Here is a 20,158-nt window from a genome sequence, read left to right as displayed (position 1 = left end):
TATGTTACTTACCCAAATAACTTTAATCCAACCTTACCATCAATTTTCAACATTTTACCAAATTTATAACAAACAAACTTTTAAAGGGTGTAGATTTGATGTCATCAGGTAGATTATTACAGATGATAGAGGCAGAGTGGTGTGGATTAGAGCAGAAACCAAATTATGAGCTACTGAAATAAGTAACATCTTAGAAATTGGTTTAAAGAATATTCTCACCTGTTGAAAAGCATCTTCATTGCATCAGTAGGAGAAATTACATTGAATCCATCTGAACCACACTGAGATATGTTGACATTAGAAATTATTGGAGATTTCCCAATGCTTTGAATAGCCGGAGTCTTTTCATTATGAAGTATTCCAGCTCCTATGATCCTCACAAATTGGAGAATTGACTCATCTTTTTTTAGTGTTTGATGTGTAACAACATCATGGACTCGATGCTCATATAAATTTTGTTCAAAGTCAGGATTTGCAAATCTAGAGAAGAGAGATTATTTTTATCATGAGTGATGTGATTGTGACTACAAAGTTTATATCTTATTTCTAATTCCATCCTTATTCATCCCACCTGATTCCGCCCCAGTAGTCTTGATCCTCAGGAAGATTTCTCTCACCGCAGTGAATAAAAACAAATTTACCATCCCACGCACAACGATGAATGTGTCCATAAAGTTGACCATTCAGTCGAATAGGGCAATCCTCCAATTTCGCCTCATTCCCTAGAAATGAGTATGTCTTGATTAGTAACACATAGTACAGAGTACATAATTTAAACATGTGTGGTGGGGGAAGAATTTTGATTTCTTTTACACCAAGTAAGTATGCTAATGAATGTAGTCTTTGCTCTGTCAAATCTTATTCACTTGTGAATTTTATTTGCTCAGCTTAAGTTGATGTATTCACACCAAAGTCATTTCATGTATGTTAGAAATTACGCATGTAATTAGTCAAAAATAGACTGATACAGTGCACCATGGTGTCATAGATTCTCTTAAATCTGGCTGGCTCATTCTTATGTGTATGTTCAGATGTACTTGTGCAGGGAGTTCAGCATTGGGTACATTCAGTCGCACTTTACCCAGTGATCAGTTGACCATGATGTCACTATGAATTGGTGAGAACCTAATGTAACAATACGCAGCATTACTCTCACTTGCTTTCCTCCTTTCTACTCCATGGTAATCAGAAGTGAATGTGATGTTTCTAGTCTAACTAAGCTGGTGACTGCTCTGTGCTTAGATGTCACTCTGCTCAGTCCTATGAGGTCAGAGTGCTCTCTGGCTCAGTAAGCAAAAGTTAGCGCTCACTAAATCTACATCTACAAAATACCCCGCAAGCTGCCTAAAAGGCGTGTGCCAGGGGGTGTTAGGACACCAGCCGTCTACGCATAAAAAATGAAGTGCTCTAACGAAGTTGGGACTAGCATTTATTAAAGTCTTTTATGGTTTGGGGGAAAAACGAATTTCCATATCTATCCGTTTGGCAAAACATCTCTCTTAATTTATCGCTTCTATCGGACCTGGAAATATAGTGTGGCTCTTATATTATGCTCTCCGTGTTGCTCTTAAAGATATCCATTCTCAATTGTTCAAGCAATCTATACCATTTTCCCGAACTGAAGGCGGCTGACCTTGAGCGTGCTCACAACCCACCCACTCTTCTAGCCAATCACAGAAGAGCGACAGGAGAAAGTGTGCAAGAGCCCGCAGTCTCTCTCCGAACTCCGTTGAGTGCACATCGCTCTCCAGCTGGCAGTGTTGCCAAGCCGAATCTTTGGAGATCGCCGAGCGCTCGTTCTGCTGCCCCCGAAAGTACCGTTACTCCCAAGGCTGGCAACACCGGTCGACCGGATGGACGGGAGCGGAGGGGAAAAGGGAAGGGGATGGAGGGGAACGGAGAGGTGGAAGGGGCAGCGCTTCCCATTGGCTACTTTCTATTTTCCACCTAGCCGCCTTCAGTTCGGGAAAATGGTACATATAAGCCTAGCGCGCAGCCTCCGAATCTCCAGCGGCTCCCAGCCACTGCGGCTGAATTCATCGACTGGTAAAGTTCCGGCAATACTCTGAGTGATTGACCTATCTCACTGACTTTTCACTTCCAGATACTCCTATCTGATATCCTCAATGTTTTAAATTACGTATGGACTGATTGGTCTGCAATGTGGAGCATTCAGCAGAACAGATTTGGTCACTTAAACGAAACTTGGGGGTTCGGGTTTGTGTGATGTCTAGAGTGTTGGCTTCCCACCCTGTGGGTCCAGGTTCAAATCCTGAAAATGGAGTTGATTTTTTGAGTGGAGTTGCAGAGATTGCCTGATCCATATTTGAGTGCTTTGTGGGGGGCACATCAAGTACAGCACTCCATCAACTCGATGGGAAGTTAAGCCATGGTCCCCTTGGTGCATTTCGTTAAGAATAGGACAATACATATCAATGCTGTGTTTCTCTCTACCCTTATATCCCTTCGGCATAAATGACCTTAGCAGATGGTCACCTCCTCTAAGTACCCTTCCATGTGCACCCATTGATTCAGAACTGCTCTTAGAAAGCAGCTACCAGTTTATCATCCGGCTACCTTTATAGCGACATCATTTAATGCATATTATTGTCTCTGGCATGACCTCATCAAATTCCTCATCCATAGTGATAGAAAGAGGGATTTTGTTGAACCACATATTTATTTTAACAGACTGTAGTTTCAATGTAGGATGTAATCAACCAATAACATATATGTACAAGGTAACAATTATAGTATGTCTATGCTGGCTAAATAAATGATGTGGAATTACAAAATCCTTGCTTTTCAATCAAAACTCCACGCGTTATATTAATATATTATGTTATAAGTGCACTTTAAATTGGCAGTATTGCTGTATGTGTATCTCTTTATTAAAATAAAATAAAAATAAATAAAATATGAATAAATAGGTAAGTAAAAAATAATATTTTTTTACCTGTGCATTGTAAAGGTTCAGGCCATGACCAAATCCTTGACAGAGAGTTTGGGTGTAATTCAACCCTCTCTCCATGGTAAAAGTGTGCATTTAGACCATCAAAGCCAAGCTCTCGGCAGGCAACTTCAGCATTCCTTTCTGTAAAGCGGGAATCACATAATGGTACCCACTGCTTTGTTGTTTGATTGTAATACTCTAAGAATCCTTCCTTGACTGATGCATCCACCGTGCAGTTGTCCTGATTTGTGCAAAGCCTGATGGATGGACTCTCTCTTCTATAAGCTTGGGGGGTCGAAACCGTTTTCAGTGGGATGGATTTCTGCTTGAGGGGCCTCATTTCAATCTCGTAATCTCTCATTCCTTGAGCTTTCAAAGTCCCTAAGACTAGTATGCCAACACCTGGAGCAAACTCCATTTGAACTCCGGGGGCAATGCTCAATGTCTGACCAGGCATAACAGTAATGTCACGCCTGACTATGTATGGAGTTTCCCGAGCATAAAGGGACAGTGAACTTGGTAGGGTGCCACCAAGCTCTCCTGTTTCATCCATGTCTGGACTAGGGGGTTCCCATGGTAGTGATGTAGATCCATCTACCATTGGCTCGACCAAGTATGGTCGGAATGCGGCTGCAGCATATCCGTTCCAATCATCAAAGTCAAATATCTTTTCTCGAATCAATTCTACATCAGTAGTTCCCCACCAATTCTCTGCTATGTTCAAGGCATCATGTACCCTTGCTGTCTTCACACCACAAAGTAGTTCATAATCCACTGAGTTGTTTCCTAAGAGATTGCGGTTCACTCTAACCCGTTGTATTCCATGGAATCCCACTGCAAATGAGGGTGCCATTCTCTCATGATATCTTCTCTGCACGCCGACATCTTGATACTGATTCCCTTGAATCTCATTGCGTAGAAACTTTGCGCTCACATCCCCCAAGATTTCTGACTGACTATCAGCATTGAACTCCACCATGAATTTCCCAAAGTTGTTTTCAATTTTGTTGTCAGTAATTTTCATTTTCTTTTCCATCCCTCGCACAGAAATTAAGCCCACTTTGCACTTATTCCCGCTGAATATGTTCCTTGTCATATTTAGTTCCGCAAAATGCCCATCTACTATAAATCCAAAATTTTTGTTATTTCTGAAAGTGTTATTTGAAAGATAAAATGAATGAGTATAGTTCTCGTTGTATTGCCAAACATATGGTAGACTGATATCAAATCCTCCATCACTGTTCCTTTCAATCGTATTATCTTGTAATATCCAATGAAATAAGTTGTTGGAGCTCCGCATGTCCCTGTGGATGAAAATAATTTCAACATCATTATTGTTATTCTTAGTGCACTCACTATTTTTATGATTAAAAAATTGTGCAGGCAAAATTTTAGTAATGTATTTTACATACCTGCTGAATTGGAAAATCCCATTTCCATTGTCGGTAATCAGACTGTTGTTGATCATCATTGTGATTTCTGAGAGGTTAGAATAGTGAATGTCCCAAAAAGGGGAATAGACATAAATTGCATGCTCTTTGTTGTGAGATATGTCACAGTTAACTATGTTGATCGATTCATTTGCTTTCCTAAGATATATGTCTCCAATTTCATTCATGTACCTGAGAAATTACAGCATCAGTATCACACAATTTATAAAAATTAATTATTCAAAATAATTCAGGGTATCATATTTTTCCAATGAGTATTAAAAGTATGTGATAAAATTTAATGATCTACCTGTTATAATAAAATGCTTCAAATCCATGTTTGTTTCCCTTTATACGTGAATCTTTAACAGTCAATATTGGTATTGGTCCTGGTTTATAGCGATACCTTTGTTGGACTGGTGGTGGAACTGAAACCACAGAATAGGATAATGTTATGGAGTAATTTTAAGCAATTTTCCTTGATAGTGGGATATATTATCAGTATTTTTCCAAGTTAAGAATGAATTTTACCTGGCATTGAGGTAATTGCAAACACAGTTCCTCCTACTGCTTCAAATCCACTTCTGTATTCCATTATGATACCAAAGGAGCTGCTCACAGTTGGGAATATTACTAGATCTCTCTTAACATTCCATATTTCTGACTTTGAGTTGAGAGTATGCGTATCATAGATTATTATCTCTTCAGTACTCCTGTTGTGAATTGGATTCAACAGCTGAACTCCAATAGTAAATCCAGGTTTGCACTGTAATGCATAACAAAATGACAATCATTAATACAATATTTTCACCAGGTACCCATGTATCTTTTTAATTGCTTGAGAAATGGAAGTTGACAAATCTGGGTTCAAACCTCTGTCATTAATTCTAGGTAGAGGCTCAGACTTCCATTAACTTAAGCCGATAAGGGTGCAATGCTTCTATCTCTTGCAGTTCTGTAGCTAATTTATCACTTCAGTTACTTTCCTGGCAAAAATTCAAAGTCATTGAAAAATTTTTTAACTGTGATCAAGGCCCACTGATCAGTGAATTACAAAGATGGTTACTTTTCATGGAATTCCCCAGACCTCACATTTATTGTCTCCTGTTACCTGACTAAATAATTCTGACAATTCACCCATCATTTTATGAGAAATGCCAATTATTTATGTTAATATATCTGGTTGTTAGTGCAAAAACTTCTTAATTATTAGATTTGGCCCATTAAAGCCTTGCTGCCCTGATGCCTACTGGGAAAATTTTCTGGATCAAGTTTTCGCATGCTTTAAGTATGTATGTAAGTGATATGAACATTTTCAAAATTTTGTGATCCACTGACAAGACTTCCGGGAGGAGCTGATTCTGATGTGTTGGTTGCAATTAATAATTCAAGTGGTAGAAACATGAAGAAAACCTTCATACAGTGGTGAAAATTTACGTAAAATATTAACAGAATTGATTTTAGCTTAATGAATGGTATTATATTTTTTAATCAATGAAAGATTCTTCAGCTTTAGTAGCCTCTGGTTTTTAAGTAAACTAAATCAAGTGTGTCTCATTAAGTACACAGCATCGGGAATCTCAATGCACTTACTCTGATGTTATACATCATTTTTATTTCATCCTGAGTGCGAACTCTCTGAGTGATGATATATTTAGTTTGACGATCATCCAGCTCAATGGTTGTTTCAGATTTTGGGATGTAAATGGGAGAATAAGGGCGGTACTGCCAGTTTCCTGCATCTCTTGATGGTTCAAACCATCCAGCCAGTTCTCTTTGCTGTAGTAGAGACAACATGGGATTGTGGCTGATTCCTCCCCTCCCATTGTCCTCAATTTTTGAACCTGTTAGGAGAAATATTCTTGCTTAAGATACCAGAGGTAGTGAACACATTGTTATATTACAAGGGCAAATTATCATCATCAGAAAAAGAGAGTCTATTGGTATTTTCATCAAAGAAACAAGTCCATTCCTAAGTGGTTATATATGTAATATATGTTTTCATGCATGACTTTTACGACAAACCCTATTTAGTATCAATATTGACTTATAAAATTGAATGATTTATAGTTGACTCATGCTTTTTTTCAATTTAATTACTCAGTAATGCTATTCAAAAAGTAGTAAATTCTTTGACCCATTCATTCAATGTTGCTTGTAAATACTAAACTTATCCGAGTAGTGAAATTTTTTCTCTATATTTTTATCCCCTTAAATGACCTGCTGAGTGGCGGATCTTGTTTTATATTGATATGCGCTGCTCCGGCACTAGAGGCCTGAAGTGAGTGGGTTAAAGTCAAACAAGGAGAGGTTATTGGTAAAAAGACTCACCTGTAATTTGCATTCCAAGCTGCTTAAAACTTATGCCACTACCTCGGTTGCCTTTAAATTCACTGTCAATGACAGTATTGACAGCTTCTGCCGAGTAGATATCCGAATACACGATCCCTAAGCCATCATGTACATTGTCCACTACACGGATGTTGTTCAATGCATGGCGAGAAAAGTCAATTTGAAGAGCTGTTTTTTTTTTTAAAAAAAAAGGTGATGGACTTATTAGAACACATAAGGAACAAGAAGCAAAACATACATTTATTTTGTTTAGAATAAAAAATCTAATTGATCAGTACAGCTGCAGATATAGCATACAAAGATGGTTGAAACGTGCTCAAATAAACCATTGCTGTGATCGAATCGCATTTTCTTCTTTTCATGATCATTTGGCAACATGGATAAAATTATCATGTATGTATGTCTTTTTGAAAAAGTCATTCATTTTTCCATGTATTGACCTCTCATTCATTTATTGCAATATTAAATTTCTTTTATATGTACCAAAATTTCTATATAGATTTATTCCATATACGATTCATTTAATTGAGAATATGTAATGATATTACCTCTTATTGTGTACCGTTCCTTGTGGAGGGAAAGGTCTTTTATTTTATATTTAGTCCTCTTTTCCTATGGGGGCCTCATATTTTAGTACCTTAATTATGCTCATAATTTTTCTAATGCACATATTTAGCTAAAAAGATCAGTGCTTATAAAGTTACGTTAACTCATTTTGTATTTGAAATTGATAAGTATTTACCATGCTTTTCTCACCCTTCATTAACTTGTTTGAAGTGAAGTATGAATTTAATGTCATAAACTTACCAGGTTTGAAGTAATTTGTAGAGTAATCGAGTAGACCAGCTTTTTCAATGGTTATATATTGCAAATCTGAGCGTTCAGCTAGCACACTTAATCTGACTCCAGCCCATGTTGGAGGGTGGCAGCGCAAGCCAACATCATGGTCGTGTGAGCAAGAATTTTCAAATTCCCCTTTCTTTTCTGCCAAGCATTGTGTGATATCAAGATCTTCCTCTGTGCATGCAACATTACTGAAAGAAAAGGTAATTAGGTTAAAGTATTTACTCGGAAGTAGAATTCTACAAGGCACTTGTATCATTCAAGGCAGCCACTTATTTTGACTCTGAAATTCTCTTAATTTTCCTTGATTACCCACCCAATGTTTTCTGTATTTCTTGAAGATTTCAAGCAAAAATTTTCATCATTTTATGAATTTTCTTTTATGAATAAAATATTCTTATGCAGTTTGTTTGTCAAAATATAGCCAAACTTCAAAGCAAAACAGATTTTAATGTAGAAGTAACGGAAAACAATAATTCAAAATAAATCTTTTAGAATCACGTCCAATGGTACTAAATTTGACTAAAACACGACAAATCAATTACAAGTCATGTGTATAAATGTACAAAAAAAGAAGTACTATCATAAAGAATTTAGGTACATCAAAATTACTGGCAAGTTTAGTGAGCTGAGATTTCCTGATCAAGAACTGAATTTTCCCGTCATCTTGCTGAGTACTTTATCTTTTTTCACCTTTAGCTTAGTGATTTTACTATGCAAGGAGCAATAGAGAAAGCTAATTATCCACACACAATTACCAGAACATTTTTTTGATTTGATCGGAGTTTTCTCCCAGGGTTCTTTTCCACCTAATATCCAGATTGTGGTCATTCAATCACACCCAAAATCACAAATCATAAAGACTGGAGAGAAAAGTCCGAAGAAAGATAAGAAGTTTTTACATTTTCTTCGAACCTGTACTTTTAATTTGTACTTGTAATGATCACTTTTGACGAAATATCATTTTTATTTGTAATTTACTCCTTATGGTGAAAGAGGAATCATTTGTTGAATTTGTTACTTGCTCATAAATGACAATTAATTAACTGATAGTAGTGATTTACCAAGTCCTGCAGATAGCTTGCAGTCCCTGAGACCATAAATTGCTTGCTTAGGTTCAGCCACTCTTATGTTGAAGCCTAGTCATGATGGTACAAAATATGACACCCCTTGTGTGGTTACAAGTATAATAGGGTGGTTTCCTATTATTTTTTTATTGCCTAAATCGAAAGATTATTACTCCTGGAGTGCGCATTTCACGCTCTTAGAATTTCGAATGACGATATCTATTTTTCGCGATTAAATGAAAAGTGAAAAATTTCAAGCACGTGAAAACACGACGGCTAAGTAGGAATGATGGGAAAAGTCCGTGTGACGTATTTCTGGTTCCAGCTGTCGGTGTGTGAGGTGACCTTGGGGCGAGGCTTGAGTGCTGATACGATGCAGGCTGCTAGCAGGTAGCTGAGTACCCTGCTAGCAGGTAATGATTGACTTAAATAAGTATTATTATTACCCTATCAAACAAAGGAAACTTCCTGACCATAGACAGTTTTAATAGGTGATTATTAAGAGATGTTTTCCTGAGCTCTGTGCCTCATGCATGCATTAGTAATCTCAGACAATGTAAAACTCCTATCTACTCATATAGAAACTAGGTCCCTGTGACGTCACGTGGAGTGGCATCGCATGGGCGCCAATCTGGCCTTTTTCAAATGAGGTTAAAATTGACCGTTGCCATTCGTCTAAACTGGGATTTCTAAAACCAAATAATTTGTATATTATGAATACACTAATGGTGGGTAAGGAATCACAATCAATGCATTTCGTTTTATTTGATGAAGGAAACTACCCTATTGTATGTATCGCTAGTGAAATTGCAATTAGCAATTTCTATAACTCTATTAGTCCACATTTTTACTGTAATATTCCATAGTTATCTGGTGGTCTCTAGAGTGGGCAATCTTACAAGAAGTAATTGTAACTGTAATTTTACACATTACTTTTTAAATCAGTAATTTATACTCCAAATTGATTACTTTTTTCCAAGTCGCTGTAATTGATCCAGTTACTTTTTCTCAGTACTTTTACCAACTCTGGACTCAGGTCATGGAAATTCCTATTTCTTCTACCTTTCCTATTCTTCGACCTGAGAATTTGTATTTATATTTTTCTTGCATGATAACAATTTATTGCATGTGATGATGGCTCTGTGAGTTGAAATGTGTTGTGTGGTAAATAAATTTTGTGGAAAATACAACAGTTTGAATTCATGAAACCCGAATCAGTTAATGTGGACAAATTTTGCATTTTAGTTTAAACTTAAGAGAAAATTGCTGACTGGAAATGTATGAGAAGCTTAATACATAATTGATTCAAAACCTATGTTCTGATGTAGGTTGAATGTTTGCGTGAAAAATCCATGGGATCCTCTCTTACCTTAAAATTACGTCTTCTGTGGTCCCAGCCTCTGGTATCTCTGATGGCTCCAGGTACCAATCATCTGGATTGAGGGCAAGTCCTAACTGATGGCAAACCAATGCTGCATTCATAATTGTCCAACCGTAGTTACACACCGTTCCCCACTGGTTTCCTATCCGTACCTGCGTGATATAAGGAATAACAAGGTCAATTATTTATCAAGAAATCAAATATTTATCAAATGAGAATGATTCTCATTCTAGTTTACAAAAATCAAACTGGCAAGTCCTTACTCTTGACCAATTACTGACAAAGGAATAAATATGAGTTTTTTCTATGATCATTTGTATCGGTTATCAACAGCTTAAGACAGTAAAACACAGATAAGTAGGTAGTTGTCAGAGTTTTTCCCTCCATGAGGTTTGATTTTCAATTCTGAAATTAAAGCCCAATAGTTGTATGCTAAATTTTCCTGGATAATAATTTCCCACTTAGTAAGTTTTCCTGGCTAAGAAGTCTTACTTGACAATACTGGAAGGACATACATGTGTCTATTAAATTCTACTCACATAACAAGTTTTGTAGATTTTATATTTAAATTTTGTTTTTCATTGAGCCTAATATTTTTCAAAGTTGGTAGCGTTGATTTTCATTTGTGTTCGATAGGTAAAATGTAATAAAAATTTCATACAGAGATCATTTGATCTTATAATATTGCAACCCTTATTATAACACATCCCTTTTCAAATGATTATTCTGGATCAGTAGCTAGTTGCTGTAGTTTGTCGTAATTGACCTGCTTTCCCTCTTAACAAATTTCTCCACCTAAGAAGTTTTAAAACACGGCCCCTTGAAAAACATCTTATCAGGACTGTAGAGCATTTCGGGAAGTATAAGATTCATAAAAAGGACTTTTTGGATGAATTGCAAAAATAATGGTATCTAATTTGAAATTCACTAGGCACTACGTGGCATAGCTAAAACTTTTGTGAGTGCACACCTCACAGCATTCCCAAAAAAAGTTAGAAAATTTCCATTGTTTTTGGATGGGTGAACTGTATTTGAGAGAGACATTTTGAGCTTGATGTTGCTAATTTTTTTTGTATTTCATCAGAGAAATCCATGTGATGTACCTACAGAAAGAGACCCTTTAGTTTCAGAGTACAGTCAACATACTTAAAAATCCTACATAACAGAGTTCTCAGAGCTATGAACTTCCAAAAGTAACACCCAAGGTATTTGAAACCCACTCTTACTATACGTCAATGGAAGATGATCCACATATGTAGTTTGTTGAGTATTCTACAAAATGAGTAAGCACAAATAGGAAATTCAGAGCTACTATCAATGCTATTGCTTGCTTATAATTTATGTTAGTATGAAATAAATTTATACAAACAGTGTTAAAGGGAGTAATAATGACTTAGTAACTATCCACACTATAGCTATTTAACCTAAATGACTCTTATGTTCTTATCCAGGGTGGAAATCCAAGGAGTATCGAAACCAGTTGGGTTAAATAAACATTGAGTGGTAAATTACTTAGTTTTTATTACCCCTATTATCATGAAGACAGCCCACAAAGTTGAGTTAGAAATGATAGAATCACTGTGCTAGTAATTTGTCTTCAAGAAGAACTATGTACTTTGTATTTAAAAGCTTGAAAAATTTTCAACCATAGAGCAAAGTCAAAATACACTCAAGAGTAATGAAGTTACTAATACAGGTGCCTGAATTAAAGATTCTACCACATTATTTTGGGGAAAAAGAGATGTTCTCTATGTCATAATCTCTGTATCTAGCTCTACAATAAAAATCAAGCATACCAACATTTTACTTTCATCTCTTAGAAAACAACACTAACCTGCAATCTGCCTTCTTCGTTTGTCCTCCCTCCAAGCAGGCGAACTGGTGGATCAGCTGTTTCATTGGAAGGCTCCCTTACATCAAGTGTAAGAAGAATGTCATTAGGGCTGCGACCTTGGGCTTCTAGTTTCCCAGCCACCATCATACCAGTCGAAGATGGAAAATTTAGTGTTACTCCTGGACGTATTGTTAAACGCCCCCCTGGCCTGATGTTAATATCCTTTTCCACGAGATACTCTCCGGCAGGTAGCACCTCAATACCATCCACTTCCCCGCCCACTTTCCCCGACCCAGGAACATAAAATCGTGCCACGTACATCTGCTGTGACATGATTGTGGTAGAGGCTGGATTTGATCCATGAAGGAGATATGGAATATAATTTATCCTGGCAAGATCGTATCGATTAGGACGATGAAATAGTCTAGAAAATATTTTCCCTTCATTGTCTGATCCCAGCCAATTAAAGGTGACATTCAGGACTTGAGATTGATCACGGAGGTGGGACCCCACTTCATAGTCTGATGAGGGATTCTCTATTATGTTTCTGAATATTTCAACATTTGAAGAGCTAACCACTACAGGCGCTGCCACCTTGCTTCTTGGCAACAGACCTCCGTCTGCACTCACAAATGGCTCACTTATTTTGTTGTAACGGACAAAGTTTCGAGTGAAGAGAATTTTTTGATCTTCTGAATAAGGCGAGAGTCCTAGACTGACAGCAAACAGACCCTCATTTTCAGTAAATTCATTGTCATTCACTGTCAATCGAACAGGCAAAACTTCCAAGGACTCTTCCTCAGGTGGGTTTCTTATGAACAGAGCTCCATACTGGTGTTTACTGAAGTGGTTGTATTCAATAAATCCCTCCACATTCACTGCAGGAGTAATCTTCACCCCTAATTTCTGGTTTGTACTGAAATAATTGTGACCTATTTGAAGTATGGTTGGTTTTACTTTTTCTTTTCTACATGTCCAAACCTCAATGGCTGTATCTAAGCTATCATTGAACACACTGCTGCTGATGTTGACTTTTGTGAAGAGGGGGAAATGCCTGCCATTGTTTTTCATTGGCTTGGCTTCTATGCAGTAATTGCTGACTAGCACCCCAACTCCATCATTTTTGAATATTTCGGTGAGATAAATAACAGTCTCTTGGGTGTTAGGCAGACGGTCGGAAGTCTCATTCAGCCACACTGATATTCCTCTTCCTTTGTTAGAAGATATGAATGAGCGAGATATGTTTTGCAACCCTCCAGCATATGTTATGTTGATTCCGTCACCTTTGTTAAAAGCTATTCTTGATTCTGTCACGTTAACATCTGCAGCTCCACCTAAAACATGTATTCCTGCCACATGAGCATTATTGGAGACCGAGGTATGGTGCACATGGAGTTGAGACCGTAAGTTTTCAGCAGCAATTCCACGCCCATTATTGTCAGCAATATTTGATGCTGTTACGTTCAAGTCATACGATTTGCCTGGAAATAGGAAAAAATACTCATCATAAAATTCAGCACTGAAAGGATTATTGGAGTATGGAATTATTAAAAAACTTGCTATTTGTGGCTATATATATATATAAAAGAATCTTACTGTAGCTTGATGTCAGCTTCATAAAGGCAACCAGTTTAGATTTTGGCTGGGCCCTGAAGGATATAAATATACGATTACGAGTTGTAGAAACACTTTGAGGCCATGTTCCATTTTTCACAGATACAGAAGCAATAAGTCGATCTCCACGATTGGATCCATCGTAGACTTCTATTTGACCCATGTTACTTTCACCACTCTGAGCCTCGAGTTGAAGAAAGTGGAGAGTCAACGTATATCCTTCTTTTGTCATGAAGTACTACAAGAAATGAAAAATAGTTGATTAAACCTTTGAAATCGAGAATGAAATGATTGAAAACAGGAGGGGCGATGGAAAATTGGGGGAGAGGGTTCAGGAATCAGGGGAATGTTCATACACCACTTTATGTACTTACCTTGTCACAATTCTTCTCTAGAGGTGCAAACTCGTTTTGCTCAACGAAAATGGATATGGGAAAAGTCTGCCTGTAGGTAGTTGGAAATGTGCAAAAATCAAAAACTTCTATACTGTCAATTTTTTTATCTGGTATATCATCATGGTGGACATATTTCACTCCATCTGCACCATTTTCATACACTTGGCTGTTTTCAATGAGTGTCATTCCAGTACTGCTGTTGACGTAAACTCCATATCCTTAAAATATATTTTGAATAATTAAAAAAAGTTCTTTTAAATTGTTTCATTTACATAATTCTAGGCATAACATTACTTTTGAAAACATTACCTAAATGCACTTATCGAATAAAATGAGCCTTTGTTGATGTGGAATTGGAAGGATGTAAGGAATTAAATAATCAAAATATTTTTATTAACTAGAGGCTTTACCTTTTGAATCATTTCTACAGTGGGAAATATAAGTATTATACTCTACATAAGTTTCTGTGTTTATGTGTAATAGGGATGACCCAGGTTTCATAACATAGTTGCATCTTCTAATTTGGAGAAATGTGAGAGTAGGCTTGTTGGGATGAAGGTGGTAGGGTTGGGATAAAATGAGTGCAGCTGGAAGAAGGAAGGATTGACAGGGACTCATTATCACTGTATGCTTTTCTGAGAAATTTAAGGGTACAGTATTCAATGGTCCTAGGCTGTTGTTGGTTGATTAATCCCCCCCCCCCTACTGTGTATAATTTTGTACATAAGAATAAAATTACAGAGGATCTCAGGCTTTCCCAGGCATATTTATAACAGGAAGAGTTCTTGTGTTTCCCTCTGGGCCGAAGGATTTATTTCTTCCGATGTTTCGAGGGCATAGTCTGCCTTTGTTTAAAGAGTTGAGTTGGAATAAGTTAACCCTTGGATCCAGTGGGAAACCTTAAGTCTCTTCTTACTAATATGAATGTAATCTTGATCAAGGTACCTCATGATGTAACTGTACTACAAAACCCTGGTCATGCCCATGGAACATAAATAGTGACACATATGAAGTGTAATCCTTTTAATTTTTCATAAATTATCAAAGTTACACATTGAAGTACGAGACTCATTAAATATGGGGTGGTATAGAATGTTCATGTGGAGGTATTTGTCTTTTGCATCACTTACCCCTGTTGTTCCTGATGGTGCAGTTTTGTAAGTGGACTGGGCCTCCAGGTCTTGTGATATTTAGCCCATTATATGCCGAGTACTTCACAGCCATTCCTATCATCCTGGGGGGTATACCTATTACTTGAATTGCAGACGTCACCTCATATCGTACTCCTTTCTCTTCCTGAGCAGTCATCCCAAAGGGTCGAGGGGACCTGTCCGATGGACCGTTGAGGCCCCAGCCATTTAGAGGACCTTCCCACATCGGGGAATCTATCTTCCCAGAGCCTGCAAATTGGATGTCCACATTCTCCAGCAAGGACTTAGATTTTCGCACGTACAATGTATTCTCCTGTGTCAGCAATTTGGTGTAGGGGGCATTTTCGAATTGAATCCCACGCCAATGATGCTGTGCTGCTATGGAATCCTGGGAGTGGTAAGGATGGCACTCAATCCCGAGGTCAGGATGATAATCTAGAGAGACAAAATATAGAGCGTAGATAAATGTAAGTGAGCAGACAAGAAATTTAAAAACGAAGCATTCGAATTAATTGTATTCTTTTAGCCCTTTTTGTGCCAACGTAATTTTCATTTCACCCCCAGAAAGCTTAAGTGCAATTTTTAAATTTTCAGTTTTTTAAATATATTTTGGAAAACTCTTTCTTGACATGGATTGCTGAAATTTTGACTTGGGTCTTTTGAACATGTTGCTCTTTAAACGAAAAAAATAACAATTTTAAAGTATTAATACATTTTTTTCCTTTAAAACAAACTCTTTAACATGAGATTACCTCTTGGAAGACCTGTAGTCCAACGAGAAAATGAGTAGTTGTCAAAGTTGTCCTTAATTTTCTACACTACACGATTGTTTCAAATGGACTTACCGCATGTACCAGAACCCATTTGGCGGCTTCCCCAGTTGCATTCAGTCATGGCTCTTTCTGTACCCCTGCAGCCAGGCTCCTGATAGAGGATTCGAGGCTTGGAAACTCCCATTTCCCGATCCACCCATGACCACCAGTAGCCACCACCACCAAATCCCATTTCTCTGCATGCTGTATCCATGTCAATTCTTGTCCAGCTGTAGGGAAAAATACAAATCTTTGCTAGTGGACAGTCTTAGGTATGATGACCTTTTCCCTCAGCCATTACGTATGTGACAGTATTGGTGGATTTTTCCAACCTTTTTTTTGTGGCTAGACATTAACTTCAACTGCTGTTCTGTAGGCCAGAGATGTGCTGGTTATTTTACTATAGGCATGGTTCTAACTTTACCAAGATAACTTGATATTTATTGATCTCAATTCTAAAAGCAGCTATGCAGATTCATTCACCCACTTTAACTAACAAACCATTACAAAACGTTTTCCCTGTACATGCCAAGATTAGGTAAATTCCTAGATTTTAATCATGATAAATATTTAAATTAAATGAATAGCAACAATAATACCATCCTGATAAAATATTACTCATGAAAAATTACATTAAAGGGATGACCGATTTTCTCAGTACTTGAGGGAAAAACATATTTTTTATTTAATAAGATTTATCATTATTTACGTCTGTAATCTTTAATTTAGTTTTTTTTAAATTTTCAATCTCATTATTCAACAAGTTACCATTTCATTTATCTCTACTTTTATTACTGTTTTAGAGTGAGCATTTGTCAAAGTAAGCAGCCAGTTACCTCTTCTGATTCAATGAGGAATTTTTGAGTAATCCTTTCACCTAGTCCTCTGAGGAACCATGTTTATGATTTAGGGAAGGGAGTACATTTAGCGGGTGTGGGGTTTAAGCCCCTGCTCTCCACAACCTTTTTAAAACTTTCTTTTCTTTAAAATTAAAAACTCAAAAAAAGTTCAAAAATCCCCTTAACCCTTTTAGTGCGGTGCACTGATATATAGGCTTTTACCGCTCGGAGGAAAAGTGCGAAATAAAAAAACTTATGTATCAGTAAATGCATAAAATGTTGTGATTATTGTCCAATTTAATCTCATCAATTAAAAAAATACCGCTTAAAGATATCTAAAAAATTAACTTTATAATGTTTATTTTTCCTAGTTGCTACATTTTATTAAAATACATTGCATTTTTCGACACTACCCCGGGGAGAAGGATAGCACTAAAAGGGTTAATCATGGCTTTCCCCCTAATCTATGCCTTGATAAGTTTTTCAAAATACACATTTTTTGCATAAATATGTAAATCATGGCTTGATTGCATTGGATTTATGTAATCAAAATAAAATTCGACAAATTATTTGTATAAATGAAACTTTTATTAAATATTGTGAGAAGCAAAATATTTTCTCGGTAGCATTAAGGATTTTTCTCATTATTTTCAAAGCGCTTGGAGACTATGTAAACCTCTTATTGTGGTGAGGTTTTCTACTCCTTCAATAAATTAATATATATGTAGAGCATATTTTCGGAGTCCTTGGAGACTAAAATAACCTCTTATTTTAGTGAGGTTTTGGAGGATCTCTGTAATAAATTAATAGACATGAAATGCCTCTTTGAAACACTTGTGAATTGTAAATTCAACTAGCAGAATAAAACTTGCTCTGGGAAACCATTTTTATGAACATCTACCATAGATTTCTATTTACCCTGGAATTACACACAACTCAGGTGAAAACTCCTGCCCCATTAATCTGCCAATGGGTGACTACCATTTTATTTAACTCCTAGATCGCTTAGAACAAAATACTCATGAAACGATGCTGACTTTTATCGGCTGTTGATAAATATACTAGATAGATCATCGTTATCTATGAGTTTCTATTCCAAAATCACATATGCAGCCCCATCAAGAAAATATTGAGGCAAGGCAATGGATGCATGATATCAACTGTCATCCAGGGGTGGAAAAAGACCATTGTTTTGGGGGGATCAGTTAATTTTTCCTCTTGTGTCTTGGTGGTATGCAATACCTCTACTCAATAAAATGACTTTCTGATATGAGTTGTCAAAAGGCTTTTAGATATTCATCTTTTTTTTTAATATTACTTGCGAAGCTGATGAAACTAAACCTTTCATTGCAGAGCCAGTTTTAAGATTCAAATCATTTCAAGTTTTACTTAAAATAAGGGGAGCATCCCCCCTTTATCTGCCTCCGTTTTCATCTGAGGATGAAGTGAACGGTGCTAGGTCTACTTGTGCAAATGAATGATCATCGTGATAGGTCTACTCGTACAAGTTTTTCCCTTACATCTCCAATCTCATTTTTGACTGCACTCTTAATAAATGATGACACTTATGGGGAAAAAAATTAATGTTCGTAGCTTATATCTCCCACCCATTCAAAGAAAAAATAAACTTCACTTGGAAATCCAAACTATGGGAGGAAAACACGTTTCATTTCAGAAACCGGTAGGCGGTATCAGTGGTCATGTTATGATTATATCGTGCAGGGTGATGCAAAACCTGTTAACATAAACTAAAGGTTTGATGGATTTAAAAAAATGATTTAATTGATTTTTAATACATTTTTAACGGCAAAAAAATGGCAGAAACAGGCCAGTTTAAAAAGGACGATTCTTTAAACATATTTTTAATTTATACATTAAAAAAAATAAATTGCTTTATAGGAAGAATACAAGTCCTTGTCCCATGAGTGGCTTGAACACCACATAGCCAAATAGCAAATGATTGTAAAAGTAAACTTTGATATACTCCGTGAACCCAGATTTATTTCAATTGTATTGAATTAATTGCATGCTGTAATGTTTTTGCTCATAAATTTCATTATTCGTATCAATATATATTATGATTAATTCTCTTGATTGTGAAATGAATAGGTTGCAATGGATGGAGAATCAATGTAGATCTGAGCGAAATTGGACTTGTTTTATTGCGATCCAGTGGCGTAGCAAGGGGGGGTTTTGGGAGTTAAACCCTCCCCCCCCCCCAGAGCTCAGAGAAAATTTTAAGTTTAATCTATTTTACTTAATTGGATTGATATTACTAATAGAATAGTGTAAGGATTAATAAAAATATCCCTCAGGAAGCCGTAAAACTCACAATTTTGAACAATTTATCTTTAAAATTCCGCAATTTATTAATCTCGCAACTACCGCTTATCCTGATGGGTATTCCATACCCCCACACACCCGTATTAGTTGCACTTAAACCCCCCCAGCCTTAATTCCTGGTTGCGCCCCTCTTGCGATCCACCGACCTTCTTCGTCATCACTTTCTCCAGTGTCAAATAAAAAGGATTGGGTGCGACAAATTCTTTTCATAACACCAGCTCATTTTAAGAGCCATCGTTTTGATGATAAGTTTTATTCATCGGAAACACTCGTCACCGGAAAAATGTATTCGGCAAGTGAATCATGAGCGTATTTATATTTGAATCCCAAGATCAGAAAAACTCGCCCATCCGTTGCTGACGTCGGAGACTGCTTCCGTGACCGCTTTTAATCGCTGCGGTGACGAAAGCATTCGTGAAAAAAAAAGGCGTTCACGCGCGGGCGGTGACGTCACCGCCTTACGTCCCCGCCCCACCCTCGCTTCCTCGTTCCTCCGCGAGAGGGCCAGTGGGTGCGGGAGGACAGTTCGGAATGAGTTTCCTACCGTCCCCATTCTCCGACTCAAGATGCAGCATTCGCCTATGAGAAGTGCGGTATCTCAGGCAGGGACGCAGCTAGGAATTAAGGCTAAGGGGGGGGTTTGGTGCAACTAATTCCGGGGGGTATGGAATACCCACCAGGATAAGCGGTAGGTGCGAGATTACTAAATTGCGGAATTTTAAGATGAATGGTTAAAAATGGTGAGTTTTACGGCGTTCTGAGGAATATTTTATTAACCCTTACACTATTATATTAGTAATATCAATCCAATTAAGTAAAATAGATTAAACTTAAAAATTTCTCTGAGCTCTGGGGGGGGGGGTTTATCCCCTAAACCCCCCCCCCTCGCTGCGCCACTGGTCTCAGGGATAGGAAGGTGGGGTTTCTGGCTTCTACGTGGGCGGTCAAGATTGAAAAAAAAATTCCCCTCTGAAAGAAGATCTTTCGGGTTTCGCACCGGTTTATGTTCTTAGCAATTTCTCCTTTCGACGTGAGCGTCTCGCCCATCCACGAATCCTAGTTCTACTCTGATCATAATCGCCGGTTTATCCGCGTTCGTCCGCGAGCTGGTTCTGTTCCTTCCCTCCGTGTCTCCTGATCGGTT

At 37.3% G+C, this 20,158-nt stretch overlaps 1 protein-coding gene across 2 annotated transcripts in view; it reads right to left on the bottom strand.

Annotated features, from left to right (window-relative positions):
- The window catches only part of LOC124157149 (protein bark beetle), a 112,613-nt gene that overhangs the window by 8,517 nt on the left and 83,938 nt on the right, over positions 1-20,158 (bottom strand). For both annotated transcript variants that reach the window (XM_046531649.1, XM_046531650.1), the window contains exons 3-17: positions 15,866-16,062; positions 15,000-15,455; positions 13,849-14,087; positions 13,457-13,712; positions 11,861-13,341; positions 10,015-10,178; positions 7,543-7,769; positions 6,715-6,903; positions 5,977-6,227; positions 4,915-5,149; positions 4,694-4,811; positions 4,366-4,575; positions 2,957-4,257; positions 572-722; positions 220-480 (exon numbers count right to left, since the gene is read on the bottom strand). In XM_046531649.1, the coding sequence (XP_046387605.1) occupies positions 220-480; positions 572-722; positions 2,957-4,257; positions 4,366-4,575; positions 4,694-4,811; positions 4,915-5,149; positions 5,977-6,227; positions 6,715-6,903; positions 7,543-7,769; positions 10,015-10,178; positions 11,861-13,341; positions 13,457-13,712; positions 13,849-14,087; positions 15,000-15,455; positions 15,866-16,062 (5,736 nt within the window). The remainder of the gene's footprint in view (positions 1-219; positions 481-571; positions 723-2,956; positions 4,258-4,365; positions 4,576-4,693; positions 4,812-4,914; positions 5,150-5,976; positions 6,228-6,714; positions 6,904-7,542; positions 7,770-10,014; positions 10,179-11,860; positions 13,342-13,456; positions 13,713-13,848; positions 14,088-14,999; positions 15,456-15,865; positions 16,063-20,158) is intronic.

This window comes from Ischnura elegans, chromosome 4 (assembly GCF_921293095.1).
Source record: "Ischnura elegans chromosome 4, ioIscEleg1.1, whole genome shotgun sequence".
Lineage (NCBI taxonomy): Eukaryota > Metazoa > Arthropoda > Insecta > Odonata > Coenagrionidae > Ischnura > Ischnura elegans.
This window is presented reverse-complemented; position numbering and strand designations above follow the sequence as displayed.